This window comes from Mizuhopecten yessoensis, unplaced genomic scaffold (assembly GCF_002113885.1).
Source record: "Mizuhopecten yessoensis strain PY_sf001 unplaced genomic scaffold, ASM211388v2 scaffold11045, whole genome shotgun sequence".
NCBI lineage: Eukaryota > Metazoa > Mollusca > Bivalvia > Pectinida > Pectinidae > Mizuhopecten > Mizuhopecten yessoensis.
The window spans coordinates 288,108-314,367 of NW_018408851.1; the positions used below are offsets into that span (position 1 = coordinate 288,108).

The 26,260-nt window shown below is 33.2% G+C and overlaps 1 protein-coding gene across 2 annotated transcripts; it reads right to left on the minus strand.

The window, feature by feature from the left end:
* Window positions 1–5,637: 5,637 nt before the first annotated feature.
* Window positions 5,638–22,912, minus strand: LOC110464959. 2 transcript variants are annotated; one of them, XM_021520469.1, is made up of 19 exons: window positions 22,788–22,912; window positions 22,246–22,311; window positions 21,524–21,576; window positions 19,363–19,419; window positions 18,782–18,869; window positions 16,654–16,724; window positions 15,703–15,762; window positions 13,875–13,980; window positions 13,216–13,478; window positions 12,502–12,595; window positions 11,737–11,822; window positions 11,266–11,325; window positions 10,742–10,886; window positions 10,051–10,095; window positions 9,435–9,575; window positions 8,051–8,128; window positions 7,574–7,735; window positions 6,154–6,168; window positions 5,638–5,723 (listed from the first exon to the last, which is right to left on the minus strand). In XM_021520469.1, exons 1-19 carry the CDS (start codon window positions 22,825–22,827, stop codon window positions 5,701–5,703), a joined length of 1,653 nt encoding a protein of 550 aa, XP_021376144.1. In that variant the 5' UTR covers window positions 22,828–22,912; the 3' UTR covers window positions 5,638–5,700. The 2 variants fall into 2 exon arrangements, with proteins under 2 accessions (XP_021376144.1, XP_021376143.1); XM_021520468.1 differs by having other exon boundaries at window positions 8,051–8,131.
* Window positions 22,913–26,260: the final 3,348 nt, after the last annotated feature.

Consider the following 26,260-nt stretch of genomic DNA (forward strand, 5'->3'; position numbering starts at 1 on the left):
TAAAAAGAAATAAATTGATTCTAACTGTAAAATTGGTTACCGAACTATGGCCGCCACACTGGTGTCCGAAACAGTCCAAAATCTCTGCTGTTGCACTCCATATACCTTCAATGGTATAGCTTAAATTATAATTATGTGGATTGAAACGTTCACTTTCAGTTTTGGTCATCGTTAATGTGAAAATATTTATAATTATTGATTGAGATATTATTTTGATATTTATTTAATAAGCGACTTATCAACACGGATGCTTTGTTCGATTTTATAAAATGTACTGTTTTTAATTAGTGATGTTGATGTATACATATATTACCCACTAAAAAGATGATAGATTGTCCACGATCAGTAACATAACTTACATATCCAATAGATGAATAAAGTCACAACATATGACTTCATGTTGATAATGCTATGGTCCCTGGACGGTTTACAGACGTAAGTTTTGTTTATTGTGACCACACATCCGCCCAGTTCACCAATTTTGCACGATTTCTTACGCCAACTCATTCTGTTTCCTTGGCTTATCTTTGTAATAGTTTAAGGCGTAAACTTGACCTTAACTGATACTGTGAGTAATGATTGTGACCTACTCAAATTATCAATGAACCTCTAGACACTCCAAGTCGACCTTGGCCATTTGCTCCCATTGTAGAACATAATTACAATGTCCTAAGGATAATACTTATATGGTGTATGGTGTACTGAGGTCACAGCTTAGCAATTTTCCAGAGAATCTAATATGTATCAATACTTTTCTGAAAGAATGCGTCATATTGACAAATAACCACTTACGTAGGGTTATCTATCAAAACGACCTCAATGTACGTTTGACAAAAACCTTATTGTCGTCACTATTATATATAGCAGAGAAAAAGAGATAAGAAATTAAATCAGATGTAATGTCGAGAATTCGTCTACTAAACACATTATCTTTCGGCTCTTTTAACGAAGATGGTTCCCGTTACTTTTATATTATAAACAATACCACATTACATTAACAAGTATGATAACAACAGTTACCATTTTTGTACAATACGAAAATACGAAGTTTTTATGCATATCGCCTTGCAGGTTTATTAACGAGAAGTCAGCATTCCATCTTTTGATTTAATTTCTGTCTTACAACAAAACAAAAAAATATGTTGATAATAAACAATGCGTGAAATACCTCATAGCATCAATTTCACTACGAAGCATTCTTAATTTGTAAATAGTATGTTATAATATTGAGGTCTAGATATGGTTTTGAATGTAATCGTGATGTTCAACGTATGAGTTTTCTGGACGAATTGGTGAAGAAAATAAGACTCTTTCATGCCCAGGGGTGTAGGATAGGGAAATTCCCCCAAAGGGGTTTACAAATTTGGTAAAACCTAGGTTTTGCCGAGGGTTTTGCCAAATTTGAAAAGTCCGAGGTGGAACTTCCCTATCCTACATACTGGGTCATGAAAGAGTATATTTCTCTCATTCCAACCACCAGAACAAGCTCAGAAACCATGAAAATGCGTTTGGACTGGCCACCATTTTGAAAATATCAATTTCCCCCTCTTTTTAGACGAAAACGAATCAGTCAGCCAGATTTAGCATATCCCTTATCAGCAAACAATGCTTGCACAGAAAAAACAATCTCATCTTTCTAACGTGTACGGTAAATATATCGCAACTGGTTTTACTTTCATCACGTCGCCTTTTCCGCATTGTGGCATCAGAGAGTTCCAAATTCGTGACGTCAGGTCATTGTTGAGCTATTGTGACGTGATGTCAAGTGAAATGGGTTGTAAGATAGAAATTTCCTACACCCCTTTCTTACCCTGGACAGTTACCACTGAATAGTTGCACGTGTCTTAATTCTTAGTTTTATAGCATTTAAAATTCTAAACTATTCACATTAGTTTTGATACCTAACACAAGTTCAGGGAATGCATAAAACGTATACTCACGAAAAGGTTATGCCTACCCCTTATCAATCTTTCTTATTGTCATCTTATTCCTTTTTGCATTCGTATTTGCCATTCCTAAATAAGGAAGCATTTAACTTTCATATAATATGTACTAATATAATAATATGTTAATTCATTATTTTATAATATACTTATGATCATGTTATCGAACAGTATTTATATGCTGTCATGTAAGTTTTTAAATGTACGCTATATAAATCCGAATGTCATAACTTCCGTGATAGACACCGACTTACAACAAAAGGTTCCCAAAGATGCAAGGACAGGTTTTATAGTCGCCATCATGATCCTGTAGGGAAATGTGCTATTTCTTTGTGTGGTATGTTGGTCTTTTTTTTTTTTTATTAGGCTCATTACTTGGATTTGACATCGATGTACAGTGTAGGTGTCGTTCATGAAGCAGAAGACATTTACCCTTTCGGAACACTTTGTCTTATTCTTCCTGTACTTTTTCAATTTCAATAACTTTATTGTCAAATGACAAATGGATTGGACAGCAGGCATAGCCTATTTAAGCCCTTTCCAAACATAGTAACAGACAATGGTACAAGCATAGACATAGACATTAGAACACATACAAACACATATAAGTTGGTATTATCAAATTAATAATCAAATTAGGGGAAACAACTACTAATACTCATTTTTATTATAATTGAATCTAATGGTTTAAATTCCAACCTGTTATTTTGATATCGAAAAGACATATAATGTATCTATATATACATATATACATATTATGAAAAGAAAAGAAAAATAATTTGTTGATGGAGCTGCATGTATAAACATTTGATGGGATTAAATTATCGCACCCAACAGATACAGGCCAAAAAGTCCATTGTATCACACAAGGCCATCCACTGATGAGTTTGGAAATTCAATCCCACCAAATAGTTTAATTTATGCATATTAAACACAGGTTTGATATATAATTAACATGTTGTAAAGCTTTATATTCTTATTTATGTAGTTGTTTCCCAATATTTTTTAATAAAATAGTATAACTGGTCTTCTGAACCCCATCCCCCCTCACTAACAATATTTAAAAATAAACAATGAAGACAAATAGGAAATCTTAATATTAATATTCATGTACCATTTCTGGAAATCAGAAGAATTACATTGAGAAAAAATAAAATGTAAATAAATAGATAGAGTGTAAATAAATAAAAAGTAAAATTTCTTTCAAAATTGAAGTTAAATGTCCTGAATCTTCTTGAAATTAAAATGTAATTGGATATAGATAGGAGAATATGTTTGTTTTCATTTTCATCACATCTCGCACAACCATTTAGCATGACATCTAATGATAAATGGTTGTGAGTTTCATGGAATAAATTCTGAAAAAGTACAATACGATCTTCATTGTATTTGATACAATCATGGAAGTAATGAGATGCTGTACTTTTTCAATCGCATCCATTGTAAATTTTCATACTTATAGCTTTTTACCTAAAAAAACAACAACTTTTCTTGTGTTTTGGAATACAAGGACTAAAGTGCAACCAACCAGATATTTCTCACAATACTAGTCAATACAAAATATGAAATTTCTGGCTTTTGGTCAGCCTGGCATGTCATACGCACCTCTGACAACTATTTACACCTTACTGAGCCTGTTTAATTTACATACCTTCATATAGACTGGCATGTATTGTAAGGAAATATCTGGTGTTAAGCAATGAGATGCACTTTAGTCGTTGTACTCCAAAACGCAAGAAAAAATGTTTTTAAGTAAAACGTCATTGTGAGATAGGTATGAAACTTTAACAAATTAAATATTATCATATAACTAATATATTCGCAAGTTACATGCTTATCACAAAATGCCTTTTATGTACAATCAGCCCTTATTATTGAAAATAGGCAGAACAATTGTAACTGTAACAGTTAAAACAGAAACTTTTCCTAAGGTAAAGAGACTTAAAATTACCAGTAAATCAAGCTTCATATATTAGATTAATCATTTTACAGTAGTTGTGGTGGCAAATGACATTTTTTCTTTTTAAGGTTATTTTGATTAGTAAGAAAACTAATCCGGACCACAGGTGTTGAGCAAATATTATCAGATATATAATGCATAATATTAACTATTAATATCTTATACTTATAGCATATAAAGGGTGTCCTGCACCTTTTATTTCACTTAAGATTAAGAGATATTTGAAATTGCCAAGTTTGAAATGTGTCCAGAAGCCATGATTGAGTATAAATCAAAAGGAAAGTGTGTAGTGAATATCCTTTTTATGTAAGTATACTAAAATGAGTTGTAAATTTCAACATAAAATATAAATGAGGAAGGAATTTCTTTTGAGAAAACAAAACACTTTTCATTTGAAAATTACCTAAAATAACCCCCTGACTTTTTAATCCTCGGTTTTGTATAAACAATATTTAAGTTACGATTGAATTTCGGAAATGTTTCATTCTTTTAGATATACCTGTTTGATTTAAACATGGTTCCAAAACCAAAAGTGGTATCATTTTGGTTGTTTTAGCTCATTTTGAAAACAGGAAATTATATTTGTGGTTTAGCCTACCGCTTTTGGTACCTCAAAAACCCACTTTCGGTCAAGCTTTTGCCTTAGTATTTGCGCATGTGATACTATAAGGCATCTATGGACCAATTGAGGAGGTAAAAATTCGGATATACAGGATATACCAGTGCCTTATCGCACTCATCCTTTAAAAGGGCTTTTTTTGCATTTGTATTGACCTTCGAATATCAAGTTTAATGTCTTAATTTGACATAAATAATAATAATAATAATATACAACATTTATATAGCGCCCTATATAATTTGTAAAATTACTCTAAAGAGCTTTACAACATATGGATAGTAGTAATGGTTATAATTGTAAAAACAAAAAACAAAGGCTTACAATCACTTTTATACTTTTAAGCAAGCAATGTGTACATAATTGAACAAATAAAAGGGTGGTATTTACATAACGTCTTTGCAAAGATTCTAAAAGCATGAATCATAAGCATGAAGTAATGAATCTTGAGAATTTGTGTTACAATACCTTTAGATTGATTATATGACAAAGCAGTGCACTTTACGGGTGTGCTATTTACAACCCTATATATTATTACAATAGAGCATGATGGTCCATATGTTGGCCACATCCAAACACTAAATTTGCAGACGCGTTATTGATGTGTACTGTTAATTAATTGTGCAATAAATAAAAAATAATGTTGCTACACGTTTTCTTTGTTACTTCACACGAGTCTTATTACATATTTACATAAATGCCCTCAACAATCAGTTGTACACTTTAATCAAACAACTACTTGTTTGTTAGTTTTACTCTCTCCAGTCAGCAACTTTGGGAACAAATTGACCTTTCTTCTATACAAATTGTTCAAGCAGTCCTGAAATATTGCGACTTGCATTGGAATTTTAAATACGGCTTCGTTATCGATTCTCAAATATACTGTAAAACGCTTTTTTTTAGACTTTATTCACCATTTTTTTAATTCGGGATTACAGGGGTGTTATACCAAAATTGTTAAACATTAATTATCCAGGGATTAAGCACACGAATGAACGTGAAAATTAATATCTCCTAAAATACACAGAGTTACAGTAAAGCTTATCAATATGCAAATGAGCATTTTACAGCAGTTTAGAAATGTCGCAAAAAAAAAAAAAAAAAATAGCACAGAGATGGTGTGTTCATCTTTTTTTTAATTCCAAATTATACAAATACATCACGTATAAAGAAGCATTCCTTTATCTTTTTCCCGGAACGGTAACTACAATTAAACAATAATCAACAGTCAATGCAATGCAACATTACTTAACAAAGAATCATATCATAGGTTTTAATATAAGACTGATTTTTATTAATGCTTTTGTAATGACCGACATTTAAAAGACAAACGATTTTCTATTTCTGTTGAAGATTTTGTTTAGAAGTAATAAGATTTTTCACAGGAGCACTTTCTTCGTGTGTATATATATATTGTAACTAACATTAATACATATAGCAAGTACTGCTTTTAAATATTTATATATCAAATGAACAAATATTACAATTCAAGTCACTATTGTATGGCAGGAAATAAACCTTTAAATGTTAGTCCTTAATATTTTATCAAAGTTATTTTCTGCAATTTCTTCGGTTATTAAAATCAAATCTCTCTTTGTCTTTTTTCAGATTTTTATCTTTAAAGTTTTACTTACGTCCTGATAAGTGTTCTACAATGTAAAAACGAAACATAAACAAATATTTTGTCTTCGTGTGCTAAAACAAGGTAAAGTTGTTGTGTGCTGACACTCTGGTGTACTTTGTCTTTGCATGTTGACGCTGTAGTAAACTTTGTCTTTGTGTGTTGTAAACCTTGTATTTGTGTATTGAAGCTGTGGTAACTTTGTCCCTGTGTGTTGAAGCTATAGTATACTTTTTGTGTGTGTTGAAGGTGTACTTTACTTTGTTTTTGTGAGTTGAAGTATACTTTGTTTTTGCGTGTTGAAGCTGTAGAATATTTTGTTTTTGTATGTTGAAGGTGTAGTATATTTTGTTTACGTGTTGAAGCTGTAGTATACTTTGTTTTTGTGTGTTGAAGTTGTAGTATACTTTGTTTGTGTGTGTTGAAGTTGTAGTATACTTCATCTTCAAATGCTGTAGTATACTTTTTGTTTTTGATTTGACTCAGTGGTATACTCTGCCTTTGTGTATTGAATCTGTAGTATACTTTTTTGTGTGTGTTGAAGGTGTAGTATACTTTGTTTTTGTGTGTTGAAGCAGTATACTTTGTTTTTGTGTGTTGAAGTTGTAGTATACTTTGGTTTTGTGTGTTGAAGTTGTAGTATACTTTGTTTTTGTGTGTTGAAGCTGTAGAATACTTTATTTTTGTGTGTTGAAGCTGGTTTATACTTTGTTTTTGTGTGTTGAAGCTATAGTATACTTTGTCTTTGTGTGTTGAAGCTGTATTATACTTTGTTTTTGTGTGTTGACGCTGTAGTATACTTTGTTTTTGTGTGTTGAAGCTATAGTATACTTTGTTTGTGTGTGTTGAAGTTGTAGTATACTTTGGTTTTGTGTGTTGAAGCTGTAGTATACTTTGGTTTGTGTTTTGAAGCCGTAGTATACTTTATCTTTCAATGCTGTGGTATACTTTTTGTTTGTGATTTGACTTAGTGGTATAATTTGACTTTGTGTATTGACGCTGTGGTAAGCTATGGCTGTGAGCTGACGCTATTGAACAATTTGTCCTAGTGTGCCTAGGTTGAGGTAAAATGTGTTTTGTTAGTATTTTGTTAGATTATGTCGTTTCTTATTGAATGGATTTCTGAGAAATTAACGAATAATTCGGAAAGAATATTTGAAATAAGAGCAACGCGTCCAAAAATATGAAAACGGAGTAGATATATACCAAAACCACATTAATTCGTTGTAAAGATAATTCTCATTTGTTAAGCGAACGCTATTATAATGATCAATGAAATATTGTTGTTTGCCTATGATCGTTCCATAGATAATCAGTAAATCTATTTTTGGTATAATATGGCAGGAAGTAATTTGTTATAAGAACAATTGAAGGAAAATATTTTTCACTGATTTATAAGTAGACAATGCTAATCTAATCATTAAACAACTTACGGTGATATTCTTTGCATAGGTTACAGGTCTTGGCACAGTTAGCAATTGCATAGTTTCTTGCGTGGTTGTTTTGTGATAGGCAGAGTACACTTGACATTAGGGCGCAGTTATTGTTGATGTCGTGGTCGATGCAGGGAAATTGGGTCGTCGTTGGAAATGTAGCTGTTCAACAAATATATCAGAACATGCTCAAATCACAATTCAAAGGTATGGGGTCACCTGCCCAATCACGTTTTGTTTCCTACTTGCTTCATCCACCTGTGCGCTTCCTTCCGATCAAACGATAGTGATCAATATAAGTTGAAACCATTTTTGTTTTAAGTATTTGCATTTAGATTAAATTGATCTTTTAAAACTAACATCATATTAATATTGTATACACTTTAAAGGTAGATAGTTATATCTTCAAATTTCTATTTGACGTAACATCTGGCTAATGGAAAGAAAATGTAATCCTATAATAATGTAACCACTGACCTCCAGGCGTCGTTGTTCTAACAGTCACCCCAACGGTAGGACCAGCAGCTCCCGAACCACCAACAACTCCACCTGATCCTGCTTATCAAATGTAAATTGACTATATTATGGCAACGTAGATAGATATTTTTAAATGTGCGTTATTAAGAATTGTGTTTATACATAATTTGTTAAGTAATTGTATATTATTTATTATCATTATTAAAAACTGCATATACTGTTTACATATAGACATGTCGAACCATGCCATTATTCTTAGAGTCTCAATTCAAATATGCAAAATTGGATGAATAACACTCAGACGAATTATTTGATGAGTGATAAAATATATAACTAGATACACTGTTTCTCATTATTGTAAGTACAGTTGTGGGATCGGTGTGCGCACGATGTGTGCACGGTGTGTGAACGATGTGTGAACGATGTGTGCACGAAGTGCCAACGATAAAAAAATTGGACGATCATTGCTTGCGCACATTTGTGCGGACGATTGGCGAATGTTGTGCGATAACAATCGTGGTTGATGTAAATTGAGGAATTCCTTAACAATATATACGGTTTTGTATTTAAACATATAAACTTGATTTTTATGTATATTTCTATAGTCTAGCTACATCTAAAAGCTTATCTTTCTGTCTATATTTTCTTAAATTTAGAAATGGTGTTTTCGGTGTTTTTTAACCCGCCTAAATCGACCCATGTAAAATTACAACACATTCTCGGCAATACAGGTAAACATAGCCACTTTGTACCTGTACCTAGACCGTAGTTATCCTCCGCCCGGGGCACTTACGTAACTTGCCAAGGTGTGAAAACCAGGTGAAGGGGATCTATAGACCAAAACGAATGCAAATAACAAATACTTAACGTCCAGTTGTGTTTTCATAACGGTCATACGGTATCACATATCAGCTCTATGTGTCAGGGGCAGGCCAGTTAAAACTCCGGTCACTCATCAAATTGTTATTTACCTGTTCTGTTACCTAGAAGCTAAACCCATTCTTGACAGTATAACGGTCACTGTAACACTTTGTAACACGTATTGTAAAATTGTACATAATCTTAATTATTGTGATGAGAAATTACAGTAATATATACAGTGTACATTATTGCATACGAGCCTTCCGTATTTTTTGCGTTCCGTAATATTGTTCAACAAATTGAACCAAATCGTACAGTTGTGCGGAGAAAAGCGCACAACGGGGCGAACGATTGATAAATCGCACAGTTGTGCGCACCATGTGTGGACGATGTGCGGACGGTGTGTGAACGATGTATGCACGGTGTGCACACGGTATTTTTGTGCGATGTGCGGTCACACATCTGTAACATAAAATCTCTTTATTCAATTATCTATGTAAGGAAATAAAACGGTAGTATATACCTCCACATATACCGCACGTTTTACGACACTTAGTAGTAGCTAGTTGGGCCATCAGACCACTGGAGTGGACACAGAGGTTGTACGTAGCGTCGAAACTCTTACAGTTGAACGTAGCATCCTCGATATCGAAACAGGACGCCGCTGAATAAATGATGGAGATAACTCAAAATGTATGTGAGTACTGCCACATTAGGAAAGCACTTGCTAAATGATACAGCTTGATAGCAGTGGTGTAATAAGTCTTTACTATATTATACGAACTGTTTAACTAATGATAAAGTTCTCTATTAACGATGCATACAATTGTATTGAATATGTTAGAATAATCCATTTTATTAGTCATAAATAATTAAGACCATGTTTGCTGTAATATTTAATGTGAATTGCCCTGCTTTATTGAACAATATACAAGCCAAAATAGGACAGTAGTATTGTTATTTAATGTAATCAGTAATGTATGTAAAAACAAATTCTGATATGATTAAATGAAAAGTTACTCTAACAAAATTAATGAATACCTTTTGGAGGGTTTGAAATGAAGTCAACAAATCTACAAACATCAAGGACAAATGAAGAGAGTTTTTAATTAAGTAATTTTGCTTTATCAGTTAGTTACCTGTGGTTCCAGCCGTATGACCCAACGTCGGCGGAGGGGTTGATACTAGAATAAAAACACAAAAAGACCATAGCGATAATATTGTATAATGATACAAAGATTCTTAACTAAAGCCAACAGCAATAAGATAATTCTTGAATTCAGACTTGACGACTTTTGGATTACACAGGATCCATTCATACTGTTGAACAAGAGTGAAAGAATAATTAATTCAAATTTCAAGATTTTTCAGAATTTTGACAGGTTATATAACGCAGTGATTCCATAACGACTTAAGTTCCAGAAACGCCTAATTTTTTTTTATCAAAAACATGCAGAAAGAAAGATGAACGAAACACATTAACATGTGATTACACTACACCTTTTAAATTTGGTAACAGATATAACAAGCCAAAAACGAACTACGCTGCATCATAGAGCTGTTTCGTTCTACTAGAACTTATCAGTAAAGCTTGGAGCCAAAACTTTGGAAATCCAATAGTCTTTAGTGCCGTTGAAACAAAAGGACAGTGCGTAAAACCCCTTATTATGAATTTTAAAACTGAGAGGAGTACTGGTTTATTTCAAATTAATGAACAACGACATTATACAAATAATTTTTAAACGATAGGATAGAAAAACATGCAGATGCATCTTGATTAAATTATATAAGTGATATATTTTTCAGTTTAGAAATATTGTATAAATGTACCATCATGTGCTCCCAGCGCATCCAAAATGCATGTACTTGCATTTCTGTGACAACAGAAACTACACTGCAGTGCTGGTTGAAAAGCGAAGGGAATGGGATGAACATTGCACAGTACACTGTTTGTCGTCTCTGCCATATGACAAGCCTGTATAAACAAGTATTGAAGTAATCAGTTCATCACATAAAGAAACCGGAACCGGAAACTGATATAAGAATACTTCATAAAAAATCAATGAGATCCGAAACGAAAATAATTACATTTTAAAACAATTGCGATTGTAAAATAAATATCTTGTCAGCAAGATGTCATTTTTACCTTCTGTTGTTATGATGTAACAATTGGAGCATTTAAACATGCTATGAATCAAGTGAAACGTTTATTTACGTGTATGATCTGATTATGATGATGTCGCCCAAGACATCTTGTTTGCGTCGTATTGTGGGCATTTGTTCTTTTCAAGGCGAAATTTCATGGAATCTTAATTACTTAATGCTTCTTTAGGTAAAAGACAATTATCACCTACCGTTGGATGTGAATTACAGCCAGATGAAATTCCTCCGTTGTTGTGTGTTATCATGCAACCCTTGATTAACGAAAAAATTACAATAATGTTCGGTTTTGTTTATATCAAACAGAATAGTTCAATATGATTTGCTAGCCTCTAAGATCACAGAATAATCTTTGTGTAAGCATATCAGTTGTGGCATGTCAACGCAGGGGAGACTGGTATGTTACTACCGAAGAACAAAGAACACTTTATTATTTAAAAAAAAAAAAGTCATGTTTGTCAAAGTTTTGTAAAGTTATAATACTGTAGAAGATAAAAACTAAAAAAACGAAGTTTATACATTATGAATAAAAATCTTTGCTACTCTGAAAACTGGATATTTACATCCAATATTTGTATGAGGTAACTAACTTTATGCATAGGGAATAGAAAGACACCTTGAATCAAATAACCATTGGAAACACAATAAAACTCTGCATACTTTACCTTGCTGCGATAAGAACATTTACCCTGATGGGCCAAACATGAATTTGGATTTTGAGTGTTCTGACAAGTCGGACAGGTGTAACTCACTACAAATACATAAACAATTATGAAGAACTGGAGTGTGGCCCATTGAGAGTAATATAAATTACTAAGGTATCAGTCCAAACTGTATTGCAATATTATCACCTTAAGTTATATTGATTTTTCTAAATGGTATTTGCCGGTCAACTATATAAATAAGACAAAATATGTTACTTTGACAAGGGAAAGCTTGACACATTTAATTGACATAAACGAAACTGAAATGCTGTAAATTGCGCATGTTACTTATAAATGGATACTTTTATTTTTGTGAAACTAGGGAAATTTATTGTCCAATTTTAAATGAACTACGAAAAACTTAAGCCTTCTTACACACAAAACTTAAAGAATAGCAATAAATATCTTCGAAATGAGGTACTTGCAAAAAGGTTGCTCTGGTTTGGTTTTGCTATCAATGTAGTAATAAAGAACTCATCACATCCGTATTTTTATGATGTATGAAGTAAATTGTTTGAGATGACGCTCATTTTTTCACATACACGTTTTGCAATTAATTCATCAATATGCTTTATCTTCCAATATTTAACCATTTAGATATTACTATTGAAAATCATCCAACGATATCAGTTAAAACGGGATTCGATTGCAATCTTTCAGTTATGCTATAAAAATCGGGTAATGGTGAACACCACATCCAATGAACCACCGGACGTTTCTACTTACTAGAGTGCATGTTCCGGAAGGCGTAGTCAGTGCAATTCTTGTCCTTACAACATATACTGTCACCAACTCTCTCGTGGTACTCACAGTCATTAATCTGAAAAAGGTTGAAATATGCTACCTTACATATTAACCTTAGAGAACGGCTATATCCTATATCCTTTTACGCTCAAATGTTTATTTGAATTAAAATTCCATAGAACCCATTATGTACAGAATATCGAGTTAAGCTTTATTCGATTATGTAGTTATAAAATTATGTGATTTTATTTCTGTAAGCAAATATGGCGTGGTCTAAAATGTCTTTCTCTACTTGTATCTTGACGAGATTATATATAAAAAATAACATATGAACTCTTTCATGAAAAATATAACACTTTAAAAACCGATTTCCATGAAAAAATATAACCGTATGCATAACAGTGGCCACAATTGTATACCCGAAAGAAAATATAGCACTACATACCGAACACGGTGAAACACACAAAATGTTATGCAAAAAGAAAACAAGAAAAAAATCGAAGCATAACATTTCAATAGTAAAAGCTTAAACTCGATAACACTAAGGCAGAATATAACCAAAGAACATATTTACACATTTGAAAAAGCACAAGAACAAATTGAGAAAAACATTCCGGAAGGGTAAGCGTCGTTTGTTTTATCGACAGAACCAGTCAAGCAGTGATTATGCATAATATAAATCTAATCGATAATTACCTCAGCACAGCCCGTCTGAAGTTTGCCTGCAATAACCTGAAGCATACATCCTTCGTTCGCTTTACACATGGCATTCCTCTGGCAGTCTGCAGTGAAATCATCGGCGCATACAGGGCAGTAGAGCGGTGTCGGTGTTGTTATCTGGACCGTTGGTGCTTTTGTTGTGACCGGAACAGTTGCATGTGCGGCGGTCGTAGGAGCTTGTGTCACGGGAGCTTGTGTCACAGGAGCATTGGTAATAGGGGCTTTGGTCGGGAAATAAGCTTTAGCGAGAAAATAGAAAATCTGCGTTTTGTTACCTTGTTAGCGTAGAAAATATCTAACTGTTGTCATTCAGTCTTTAATAACTGTATGCTATTCAACATATGTTGTCATCGTTTTTCTTTGATAATTTAACACATTATATTAGAAACTTGTCATAAAATTATAATTCGATATTGTTAAAAACTTGCAAATATTATCAATATTTAGAATGACCCGATTTTTTTAACTGCCTCTATTCTTCTGAAGCTAACACATGTATCATTAGTTTTTAAATCAATTTCAATATTTTCTTAATAGTATTTATGGTATAAAACTTATTAGAGTGGGACTTTTTTGAAACAGAAGGTTCAAATTAAGATAAGATAGCATATGTCCTCAAGATGCGGTATATTTACCATTGTTCAGAGTTGCGATACACTGTGAATCTCTACAGCAACATTCGTGGTGATGTGTTAGATGTCCATTTCCTTCTATACACCCCCAGTATTCATTATCGCAATGCTGCGAAAAATAATGTATGGAATATGGACTATTATTAGTAATCTACTATCATTAAGATAGTACAATACCCTTTGTTGTGTAAATAGTGTCCATTCGTTTTCATAGGTTTGGATTTAGAAATGAAAACAAACTCATAATTCAAACTCAAAATCGACAAAACCAGAACAAATTATGAACAAGGATATGTTTCCATGGAGACTCTTGAAAAAGAACATCGAGAACAGGACCACGTGTTCCATTAGATACACGTCGTATACACACATGTAGTTGTACCTATACAATTGGCTTAAAGATAGAGTAGGCAAAACAACTAATTACACCGCTCCAGACAGCTATTTCTTCCATCGAATGGTGTTGGGGACCAAAAAAGGGGAAATCCAAATATGGTCGGACTACAATTAAAAAATACAAGGTGTGCTTAAAAACCGATTCATTATAAGAATGCAAAAATTATGAAATGATTAACATGACGTAAAGTTTATGCGGTTTTGAGGGGCAACAATGGTTCTGCTATACAATGATCTACAATAAACTAGCAAAATAATCATCAGGTTGGTTTAGTAGAGATCATTTGATAGAGGCGTTCATCATGAAGGAAATATATCCCACAAATGGTGTCAAATAATAACACTGAGACCAAGATAATCTCTAATTCTTAACAATCTCTAGGCTTGGCAGATGTTTGTTGAATTTGTAAAATAGAGAAAGAACATTGTCTAAGTTCAAAGACAAAATCAAAAGCTTACTACAATACATAATTGAAGATAATCGGGTTGATCGATGCTGGTAGTAGCAAGCACTTGGAACTCTTTGCAAGGTTTTCTGAAACAAACTTTTACTACTATACAGTATTAGAATGTTACAAGAAAAAAAATGTACTTCATTACCTAGAAAAGCTGAAATATTTCTGAGATTTGTTAAAATGGAAATCAGACAAGATTCTTCTTAACTGTTAACAAAATGGCTAAGGGTTTGCAAGTTGTTGATTTTTCTATTTATAAAAAAAATGCTTTGGCGTTGGAGAAAGGGTCATAACTACCGTACATTATATAACAAGGTTTATTCACGATATCTGCGAACAATATGATCCACGACACGCGAAAAGCAACAAGCTTTGGTCGAAAATTCACTTGCTTAAACAATTGACGGACGTTACGTGAAAACGTAATACGCTAATTGTTGCGGGTTTATGATAACATCAGATGTGATGTGATGTGATGTGATGTATGTGATGTGATGTGATGTGATGATGTTTCTGATTTACCAATTACTAACGATTCAGATGCAAAGAAATATTTTGAATACTCTGAAATATTCTGAAATACTCTGAAATACTCAAAAGTCAGGTCATAACATCGACTGTTAGGTTTCTGCAACATACATTGCTGCTATTACAAAAAGGTAGTGAAAAAAAAAAGGAAAATATTATGAATTATTTACCGTGTCAACTTTCAATTGTTGTTGTTTGAAAAGTCTTAATAACAATTCCTGTGCTGTATTAAGTTTTGCAAATATTTTTATTGAGTTATAGTATTGACAACGTTTGACGTAAGACACCTTTCTGATTCAGTTGTACAGGTTTAACAGACCGTTATTACACTATAATGCCGAACAGGAATGGTTTACTCTTGTTGAGAACCTGGTAAGCCTCCATTGTTTTCAAAGGTTCATATTGTGATTCCTTCTACTTTGTGTGTTTGTTCATGGTACATATATACTTACGTGGTGATCCTCACACCACCCACTGATGGACCCGCCAGGTCTATGACTGACGACGCAACCCTATTGGTCAGAATAATAGAGGTTTATGTTATCAAAACAAATATATAGAAATAAAGTACCAAGAAAATAAAAGTGAATATATCAAGATAAACAACAAGTGAAAGACTGTCCAAATGTTTAAACAATATAACTGATAAAACCATAGCAATAACATAAACAATAACACAACAGGCTTCATGAAATTGCAACATTATGATACTACACATTTTAAATTTACAGAACTTTTTATAAAAGTGCATGTTCTATTTACCACTTACCACTTAGGAGTTAAAATATATTTGTATATATGAAATGTTAATATTCTTCAAGAATCAACCCGAAAAAAATTGTAAATTAATTTTGGGATATTTATTATCTCGTTTTTGGTTTCGAATATTTTGTATGATAGTTGTTTGCCCGACTTTATACCTAAACAACACTTAGTGAACTTTTAAAACTATTCATGTTTTAAAATAATAAACTGTCGCACAACAAAATGTTTGCGTAATTTATCATTAAGGATGTACTTCCTGAGAAATTGCCAACTTTTAAATTAAACTTTTTTCTCTTAGATATAATTTTGCAAATAGGAGTCAATGGGAAGAGGTAACAACTATGTCCTTGTGTTCGTATTCGTGATCTATATATTTATCTTACAACAATTATGAAACAAGTTTTTAAATCTTATACTAATCACTCTTGTTGGACCGGATGTTCGTGTTCGTGTTATGATCGGTTGAAGAAACCAGGTGGACACAATATGCATTTTTGGTGATTTTTTCTTTTGAAAAGTCTTTGTTAATTTTTATAAGAACACATTAGGCTAGATCAAACAATATAAGAGTAAATCCTTAATTAAGAAAGTTTGTATAAGAAATCCATGAGAATAATTGACTTATTCTGTAAGATTACCTGGTGGTCGCTATTGCAGTGAGATCCGAAACAGTTTAGAACATTCGGTTGATGTGGTGTATGTATTGCAGCTGAAGAGAGTCAAACAACTGTGTTTTTATAGCAATATACCTGTCACTCATATTATGGCATAACAATTGAATGTATCAATCACTCATATTATAGCATAACAATGTATCAATCACTCATATTATAGCATAACAATGTATCAATCACTCATATTATAGCATAACAATGTATCAATCAATCATATCATAGCATCACAATGTATCAATCAATCATATTATAGCATAACAATGTATCAATCACTCATATTATAGCATAACCATGTACCAATCACTCATATTATAGCATAACAATGTATCAATCACTCATATTATGGCATACCAATGTATCAAACACTCATATTGATATATCACAATGTACATAGCAATCTTATAATATTACTACAATGTTTTTATCACTCATATCATAGTAACACAATGTATCAATTACTCAAATAATAATAACACAACGTACCATTTACTCATATTATAGTGTTGTAATGTACCCATCACTTTTATTACTGTATAGGGCTTAAGATTCGCGGGCTCAATATTTCGCGGTTTCCTATTCACCCGCTGTGCACCCGAATCCCATGTGTCGTGCAAAGTATTTTGAGTGTTGTCATTTAAGGGTTAAACCTCGAAATACAGGTAAACCGTTTGAAAACACGTATCCCTAGCGTCATCATTCGCCAGTGACTTCAACCATATAGTGACCACATTCAACTAATTGAACATTTTGTCACGAAATTGGGTTTACGCAGCACAAATGAAAGACTATATATTTTACATAATAATTAATAATTATCTACTTAGTTATTCAGAGGATAAGGTAACAGATTGAAGGAAGGGGAAAGGATAGACGGGTTAGGGTTTGTACTGGCAGTATAGTCTGAGCTAGCAAGTGATTGGGACGATCCCGACCGTCAGTCAGCACTAAAGTGGAGAAGAAGGTAGAGTTAAGAGAAGGAACATTTTATTCGAGGAGAGTTCGAGAGCGAGATCCGAGCAAGCCAGTGATTGGGCAACCCCCACCTACAAAGCTTGTTCGGAAAAGGGGGAAAAGAAGAAAAGTGTTTAACTTATTATGTAAAATCTGTTGACTAATTACTCTGCATCTTCAATTTTATAGGTGTGCATTTAAAGAGATGGTTTGAAAGAGTTGAAAGTGGGTGCATTAACGATGTCAGATGGTAATTTGTTTCAGTCTAGTATAGCACGAGGAAAAAACGATTGGACTTTACTGGAAAGAAAATCAACTAATCACCTATACTGAGTACACATAAATATGTTGTGGCGACTTATATGTAAGTGTTGTTTTACATGGACGGCCCAGTTGTCAGGTGATAATCTGATGTGAGATCATTTAAGCTTGCATAACAGCGTTGGTATGAAAGTAATTTAACATGTTGTGATACGGTCTGTAAAAGTGGTTAACAATATCGATAACTTTGCTGGTGTTTAGAATTTGCGAATATTAGTTAGTCAAAGAGCGAATATAGCGAAATTAAAAACCCCGCGAAATAAAACCGCTATACAATGTAGTATCATAGTGCACTATCACTCATATTATAGCAACACAATGTATCAATCACTCATATTATAGCATATCAATGTACATGTACCTATCACTCATATAATTATATCCTTATGTATCAATCACTCATATACAATCAGTCTTATAATAATATCACAATGTACCTATCCTTCATATTATTATATTACAATTTACATATTACTAAGATTATTATATCACAACGCACTTTCATACATATCATAATATCACTAACCAATCATGTTATACTAAAATGTTTTTAATCAGTCCACATATCACGCTATCAAAATGTTATGTTACGCAAATCCTATTATCACACTATATTTATCACAATGTACTAACCCCTCATATTTAACATCATATACTATAGTTTGTGATAACTAACTTTATATTTACAAAAAAATGATAATGGAACAATACAATGTACGTCATGTTTTTTCGAAAACATAGATACTTACTTGTCATTTACTATCCTTTATCACCATATGAAATCTTGATACAATAGCGATATTAAATATTTAACACTTACCCAAGTAATTAGTGACGCAATCTGGGGTTCGGCAGCAACACTCTCCGTTGTGCATAGTTCCAGTACACGTTTGTAGATGGTCGCAATGCTAAAACATGTCATTATAACGATTACCAAATCCCACAAAATTCATATATATACTGCTATGGCTGGTATTTTGTCATGATGTGTTGACGCTGATGTCAAAGGGTAATATTGGGATTTATATGATCAATTGTTTATATCCTCATAGCAACTAAGGTCAAATGTAGACGTTCGCCTATTGACAAAATGACTCTTTGGGAGAGATTTTAAAAAAAAAGTCTGAAGTGCTGCTAATGGGGAAACAGAAAACAATGTTTCCCTCAATGTCCCCTATGCCGAAAACACCCTATTAGTCTATATATGCATTAGGACATAGTATTATTCCTTGACCTGCACAGTTGAAAGTTCCAGATTAGGAAATGTATAGTCCCGAGACTATCAAGTCAACTGTTATCTGAAATAATGAGCCAGCCTTTTTCCTGGTAGACACTTTATTCGCCCCTAGATTGGCATTCAACTAAGTTTCTATCATAGTCTGTATAATGAAGAATACGTACCGGAGGCTCTGCGCAATGGCCATGTATGTGTGGACCATCTACTTGCATTATACAGCTCTAAATATGGAGAGAAATGTAAATCAACATATCAGACAGGTATTTACAACGTTTGAAGACACATTCTCTTTTTCTATAATTGAATGTCCGATAAATAAAGGACATTTGAAATACATGTAAGTTTATTAATTCGATTTCCCCCCAATTTTAATACTAATTAGGTCTAACTTTGATTTAAAAACTATGCCGTGTTAAATACATCTACTATCAATACAACATGAATAATACAACAAAAGTTAAGTGTCTCTATAAATAACCGGCTGAATTATTCCCTTTTATCTAAAGGTCAGTACCAAGGGTCTAATTGGTCCGTTACTGTCACATATTTCCCTTCCGTGACAATGTTTTTACATCCAGTATTTCACAGTTAAGCTATGCTTGTAAGAGCAGGGTTAAGGTAGTTAAAATAGATCATTGTCGGCAATTCCATATTATTTTTATTTTCAATCCAATTATTTGCAAAAAGACAATATATATATAAGACTGGTTATCGGTTATAAGGAGGGGGTTATGCGAACGTATTACATTTACAGCGGTCAAAGTTCTACACTTTCAGCCCAAAGGTGCACAGTTTAATTTACAATCAGCTGAAACAGTGAATAATGCTCTAAAACTATTTCCCGCTAACACATCAGTCATTCTGTGTCATATCCAGTTGATCACACATAGGGTATATTTAAAGTATGCTTTTATTATAATGTATATGTTGTTCAGGTGCACCGGTAGTCAACATTATAATGTATATGTTGTACAGGTGTCCCGGTAGTCAACATTATAATGTATATGTTGTACAGGTGCCCCGGTAGTCAAAATTATAATGTAGATGTTGTACAGGTGCCCCGGTAGACAACATTATAATGTATATGGTGTACAGGTGCCCCGGTAGTCAACATTATAATGTAGATGTTGTACAGGTGCCCCGGTAGTCAACATTATAATGTAGATGTTGTACAGGTGCCCCGGTAGTCAACATTATAATGTAGATGTTGTACAGGTGCCCCGGTAGTCAACATTATAATGTAGATGTTGTACAGGTGCCCCGGTAGTCAACATTATAATGTAGATGTTGTACAGGTGCCCCGGTAGTCAACATTTTAATGTAGATGTTTTACAGGTGCCCCGGTAGTCAACATTATAATTTAGATGTTGTACAGGTGCCCCGGTAGTCATTATTATAATGTAGATGTTTTACAGGTGCCCCGGTAGTCAACATTATAATTTAGATGTTTTACAGGTGCCCCGGTAGTCAACATTATAATGTATAACATATTTCTCTTTTACAAAAAAACAACGAAATCAGAAACAATAAGCATATGCACATAATAATTAGAAAAGAAGACTAAAGTGGGTCAGAAAGATAATTATTGTAATGCATTTGTCGACAAACTACGACCCGGATTTTGTCTCATTAATTAAACAAGGATTAACAACGGTTTTATTTGATGTGTTAAGTACGTGAATTGATGATGTGCTTTACCAAGTTAACTATTCTGTTAAAATATTGTTGTCAACTAAGAGTGAAAAAACTTGAAGACAGGCATTAAATCGGCATTAAATCGGGAATTTGTTTAGAAATCGCGCACATTCCTTTAAGTAACATCAAAAATAAGAAATTTAAGAAACTAATATAGAATAAAAAATATTATTTTAGCACGATCGAGGAAGAAATATTGGCTTAGAATTAGCTTATGTGTACTTTACATTGAATTCATTTCAATTAACTTTTGATTCATCCGTACTCTAGAAGCTGCTTTGCATTTCTTATGGCCCAATTGTCACCTCTGAGTTTAAGCTGGGAAATCTACTGTAATCTTAAAATAGGTAAGTGATATTATCAATGCTAGTAGTGCCACTAGACAACACTTACTTGGTGCACTTTCAGAATATTTACATTCAGTTACGAATGCTGAATATATTTCCTACATTTATCTGTTACACATAAGTATTTTCTGTCTCGCTTTCAAATCTTATAGTTCAGTGTCAAACTGGTACAATCCATGATATCTCAGTGTGACGTCAGTATAGAAGGTGTCTGTGTTCTGTCACGTGGGTAATCACAGCTGACAAAGCGGCGGTGATTTTTTGTTCAAACGATTGATCTTACCGATTTGTGGTCATCGCAATATCTGTCAACACAGAATATATGACCGGCTTGTTCTGAAATACAACGAAAACATTAAACATCATGTTTGATTTCGTGATATACAGGAGACAAAAACTAAAAGTGACTTTAAAATCATCATATTTATGCTTGCACATTAATTAAAATATAATTTGAACGGAAGGAAACATGTTTTGTATGGAAATATTAATATTAATTTGCCGTAATGTAAGTCTTGATACCACTATATTAACTCTGAGTGAATAGTTACATTGCACACGGTAACGCAAAAATAACACCAAGCTAAAATTTGTCAATCTTTGCTATATTCAATATCTAGAGGGCCGATTGGCTTCTTTATCGTCACACATGTACTGTACACAAGAATGGTAGGCTTAAAACAACTGCAAGGAATTTGGTGTAATATTGTTAATGGTATTCAATCATATACCTATTTTTTCGTTTTTCTCAAAAGATAAAACGATATCTTCCTGGTCACTTAAATAATACAATTTTACTGTAAAATGCGCGAGTCTAACGTAATACCATTAGGGTGTCCATATGATGTGCACAATTCGATCAAGGACAACTTAAACCATGTTATATTATATAATTTTCATGAATCAATCACATAACCCGCAGTCTACAATATGTTACTACAGGTAATCGTAAAACGTCTGTTTTCAAGCTAAATTCGTACACAATATCATTTTTATAACACGTACGTGGATCTGGGTGGCCTGGATGGTGGTGCACACGCTTTGATAGACCCAAGGTCACATCGATCGAACCTGTAAAAATATCATGACTTTGCAATAACTGTTTTGAGGTCACACAATAACAACAACAAGACCTTGCTCAACACATTACCAAAATAAGCTTTTATTCCAAAATGATATTTTTTTTTTAAATTTTGGAACAGCAGTAATGTAGCATATTATGATTTTGTGGATACTTTTATCAGGAAATATGCTGTTTTCAAAGATTTGGCAATACATTTGTTAAGTAAACAGATATGATGCCGATAGCCAAACCGGGATAAAAGCACTGTATTATTCATTAAACATGGTCTGAATTTGTTTTCACTGAGTACCTTGCGTTGACGTAGGTGTTTGATAGGCTATCTATATCAGCTATTTGAAATTTCTTCGTTTAAAGATTATGAGGACTCCGTTACTCTATAATAGTGTAAAGCATTTGACACCATAAATATACCAGACACCCATAGTAAACAAATTGTACTGTTATCCAGCATAAAAAATCTTACCTAAGCAGCAGAGAAACAAAGATATGAAATACAGCTTCATATTTCACGTTGCGAAAGAAACGACAGAGAGTATGCTCCGCCTATCGTCTTATGACCTCGATTCAGGATAGTGTGATTTCGGTAACTTCGTGTTATCTCAGAATGACGTATAAGACCGGACAAAAGACCTTCACTCGCTTAGGTCACTGTTCCGGGGAAATTGTTCAACGTGTAGCGCGGGCGCGCGGGCACTGGTTTCTGCAAAGAGCACTTTAATATACAACGTTGTGAAAGAATAAGCCAAATACAAAATCATTATTGTATATATGTATTCAAATTGAAGCAAATATATGTTGGGACCGTGTTTAAGAGACATGTCTTGCGCTGTTTTATCTCTTATATCATTTGCTAATGTATCTATGTTTCCGAACGAGTGTGTACTTGTTGTCATGAATATAGAATTCAAGATTATTTATTTTAGAAATAAATATAACAATATTATCGTGTGACTTTTTAAGTGGTAAGAAATGTGAGAGTGGTGACCAAGTCACCCCTCAACACATCCTTCGACTTCAACTGTTTAGTTTGCCTTGCAAATTCATTGAACCGATACAGTGCTATTCGTTATATCTTAGACAACAGTGAACCAATACAGTGATATTCCTTATATCTAGACAACAGCGAAACAATACAGTGATATTCCTTAATTCTTAGACAACAGTGAACCAATACAGTGATATTCCTTATATCTTAGACAATAGTGAACCAATACAGTGATATTCCTTATATCTTAGACAACAGTGAACCAATGCAGTGATATTCCTTAATTCTTAGACAACAGTGAACCAATACAGTGATATTCCTTATGTCTAAGACAACAGTGAACCAATTCAATGATTTTCCTTATATCTTAGACAACAGTGAACCAATGCAGTGATATTCCTTAATTCTTAGACAACAGTGAACCAATACAGTGATATTCCTTAATTCTTAGACAACAGTGAACCAATACAGTGATATTCCTTAATTCTTAGACAACAGTGAACCAATACAGTGATATTCCTTATATCTAGACAACAGTGGACCAATACAGTGCTATTCCTTATATCTAGACAACAGTGAACCAACACAGTGCTATTCCTTATATCTAGACAACAGTGAACCAATACAGTGCTATTCCTTATATCTAGACAACAGTGAACCAACACAGTGCTATTCCTTATATCTAGACAACAGTGAACCAATACAGTGATATTCCTTATATCTAAGACAAAAGTGAACCAATACAGTGATATTCCTTATATCTTAGACAACTGTGAACCAAGACAGTGATATTCCTTATATCTTAGACAACAGTGAACCAATACAGTGATATTCCTTAATTCTTAGACAACAGTGAACCAATACAGTGATATTCCTTATATCCAAGACAACAGTGAACCAATTCAATGATTTTCCTTATATCTTAGACAACAGTGAACCAATGCAGTGATATTCCTTAATTCTTAGACAACAGTGAACCAATACAGTGATATTCCTTATATCCAAGACAACAGTGAACCAATTCAATGATTTTCCTTATATCTTAGACAACAGTGAACCAATGCAGTGATATTCCTTAATTCTTAGACAACAGTGAACCAATACAGTGATATTCCTTAATTCTTAGACAACAGTGAACCAATACAGTGATATTCCTTAATTCTTAGACAACAGTGAACCAATACAGTGATATTCCTTAATTCTTAGACAACAGTGAACCAATACAGTGATATTCCTTATATCCAAGACAACAGTGAACCAATTCAATGATTTTCCTTATATCTTAGACAACAGTGAACCAATACAGTGCTATTCCTTATATCTAAGACAACAGTGAACCAATTCAGTGATTTTCCTTATATCTAAGACAACAGTGAACCAATACAGTGATATTCCTTATATCTAAGACAACAGTGAACCAATTCAGTGATTTTCCTTATATCTTAGACAACAGTGAATCAATACAGTGATATTCCTTATATCTTAGACAACTGTGAACCAATACAGTGATATTCCTTATATCTTAGACAACAGTGAACTAATACAGTGATATTCCTTATATCTAAGACAACAGTGAACCAATTCAATGATTTTCCTTATATCTTAGACAACAGTGAACCAATACAGTGCTATTACTTATATCTAGACAACAGTGAACCAATACAGTGATATTCCTTATATCTAGACAACAGCGAAACAATACAGTGATATTCCTTAATTCTTAGACAACAGTGAACCAATACAGTGATATTCTTTATATCTAGACAACAGTGAACCAATACAGTGATATTCCTTATATCTTAGACAACAGTGAACTAATACAGTGATATTCCTTATATCTAAGAAAACAGTGAACCAATACAGTGCTATTCCTTTTACCTAATACAACAGTGAACCAATACAGTGCTATTCCTTATATCTTAGACAACAGTGAACCAATACAGTGATATTCCTTAATTCTTAGACAACAGTGAACCAATACAGTGATATTCCTTAATTCTTAGACAACAGTGAACCAATACAGTGATATTCCTTATATCTTAGACAACATTGAACCAATACAGTGATATTCCTTATATCTAGACAAAAGTGAACCAATACAGTGATATTCCTTATATCTAAGACAACAGTGAACCAATACAGTGATATTCCTTAATTCTTAGACAACAGTGAACCAATACAGTGATATTCCTTATATCTTAGACAACAGTGAACCAATACAGTGCTATTCCTTATATCTAGACAACAGTGAACCACTTCAGTGATATTCCTTATATCTTAGACAACAGTGAACCAATACAGTGATATTCCTTATATCTTAGACAACAGTGAACCAATACAGTGATATTCCTTATATCTTAGACAACAGTGAACCAATACAGTGATATTCCTTATATCTTAGACAACAGTGAACCAATACAGTGATATTCCTTATATCTTAGACAACAGTGAACCAATACAGTGATATTCCTTATATCTTAGACAACAGTGAACCAATACAGTGATATTCCTTATATCTAAGAAAACAGTGAACCAATTCAGTGATTTTCCTTATATCTTAGACAACAGTGAACCAATACAGTGCTATTCCTTATATCTAGACAACAGTGAACCAACACAGTGCTATTCCTTATATCTAAGACAACAGTGAACCAATACAGTGATATTCCTTAATTCTTAGACAACAGTGAACCAATACAGTGCTATTCCTTTTACCTAAGACAACAGTGAACCAACACAGTGCTATTCCTTATATCTAGACAACAGTGAACCAATACAGTGATATTCCTTATATCTTAGACAACAGTGAACCAATACAGTGATATTCCTTATATCTTAGACAACAGTGAACCAATACAGTGATATTCCTTATATCCTAGACAACAGTGAACAAACACAGTGATATTCCTTATATCTTAGACAACAGTGAACCAATACAGTGATATTCCTTA

What these genes read in the sequence shown, in the direction of transcription:
- LOC110464959 (XM_021520468.1), bottom strand. Translation starts at nt 22,827, where the DNA reads ATGAAGCTGTATTTCATATCTTTGTTTCTCTGCTGCTTAG. An exon ending in GCCATTGCGCAGAGCCTCCG is followed by an intron (nt 18,870 to 19,362) that starts GTACGTATTCTT and finishes GACATGTTTTAG; the next exon opens with CATTGCGACCATCTACAAAC. An exon ending in GGTGGTGTGAGGATCACCAC is followed by an intron (nt 13,981 to 15,702) that starts GTAAGTATATAT and finishes TATTTTTCGCAG; the next exon opens with CATTGCGATAATGAATACTG.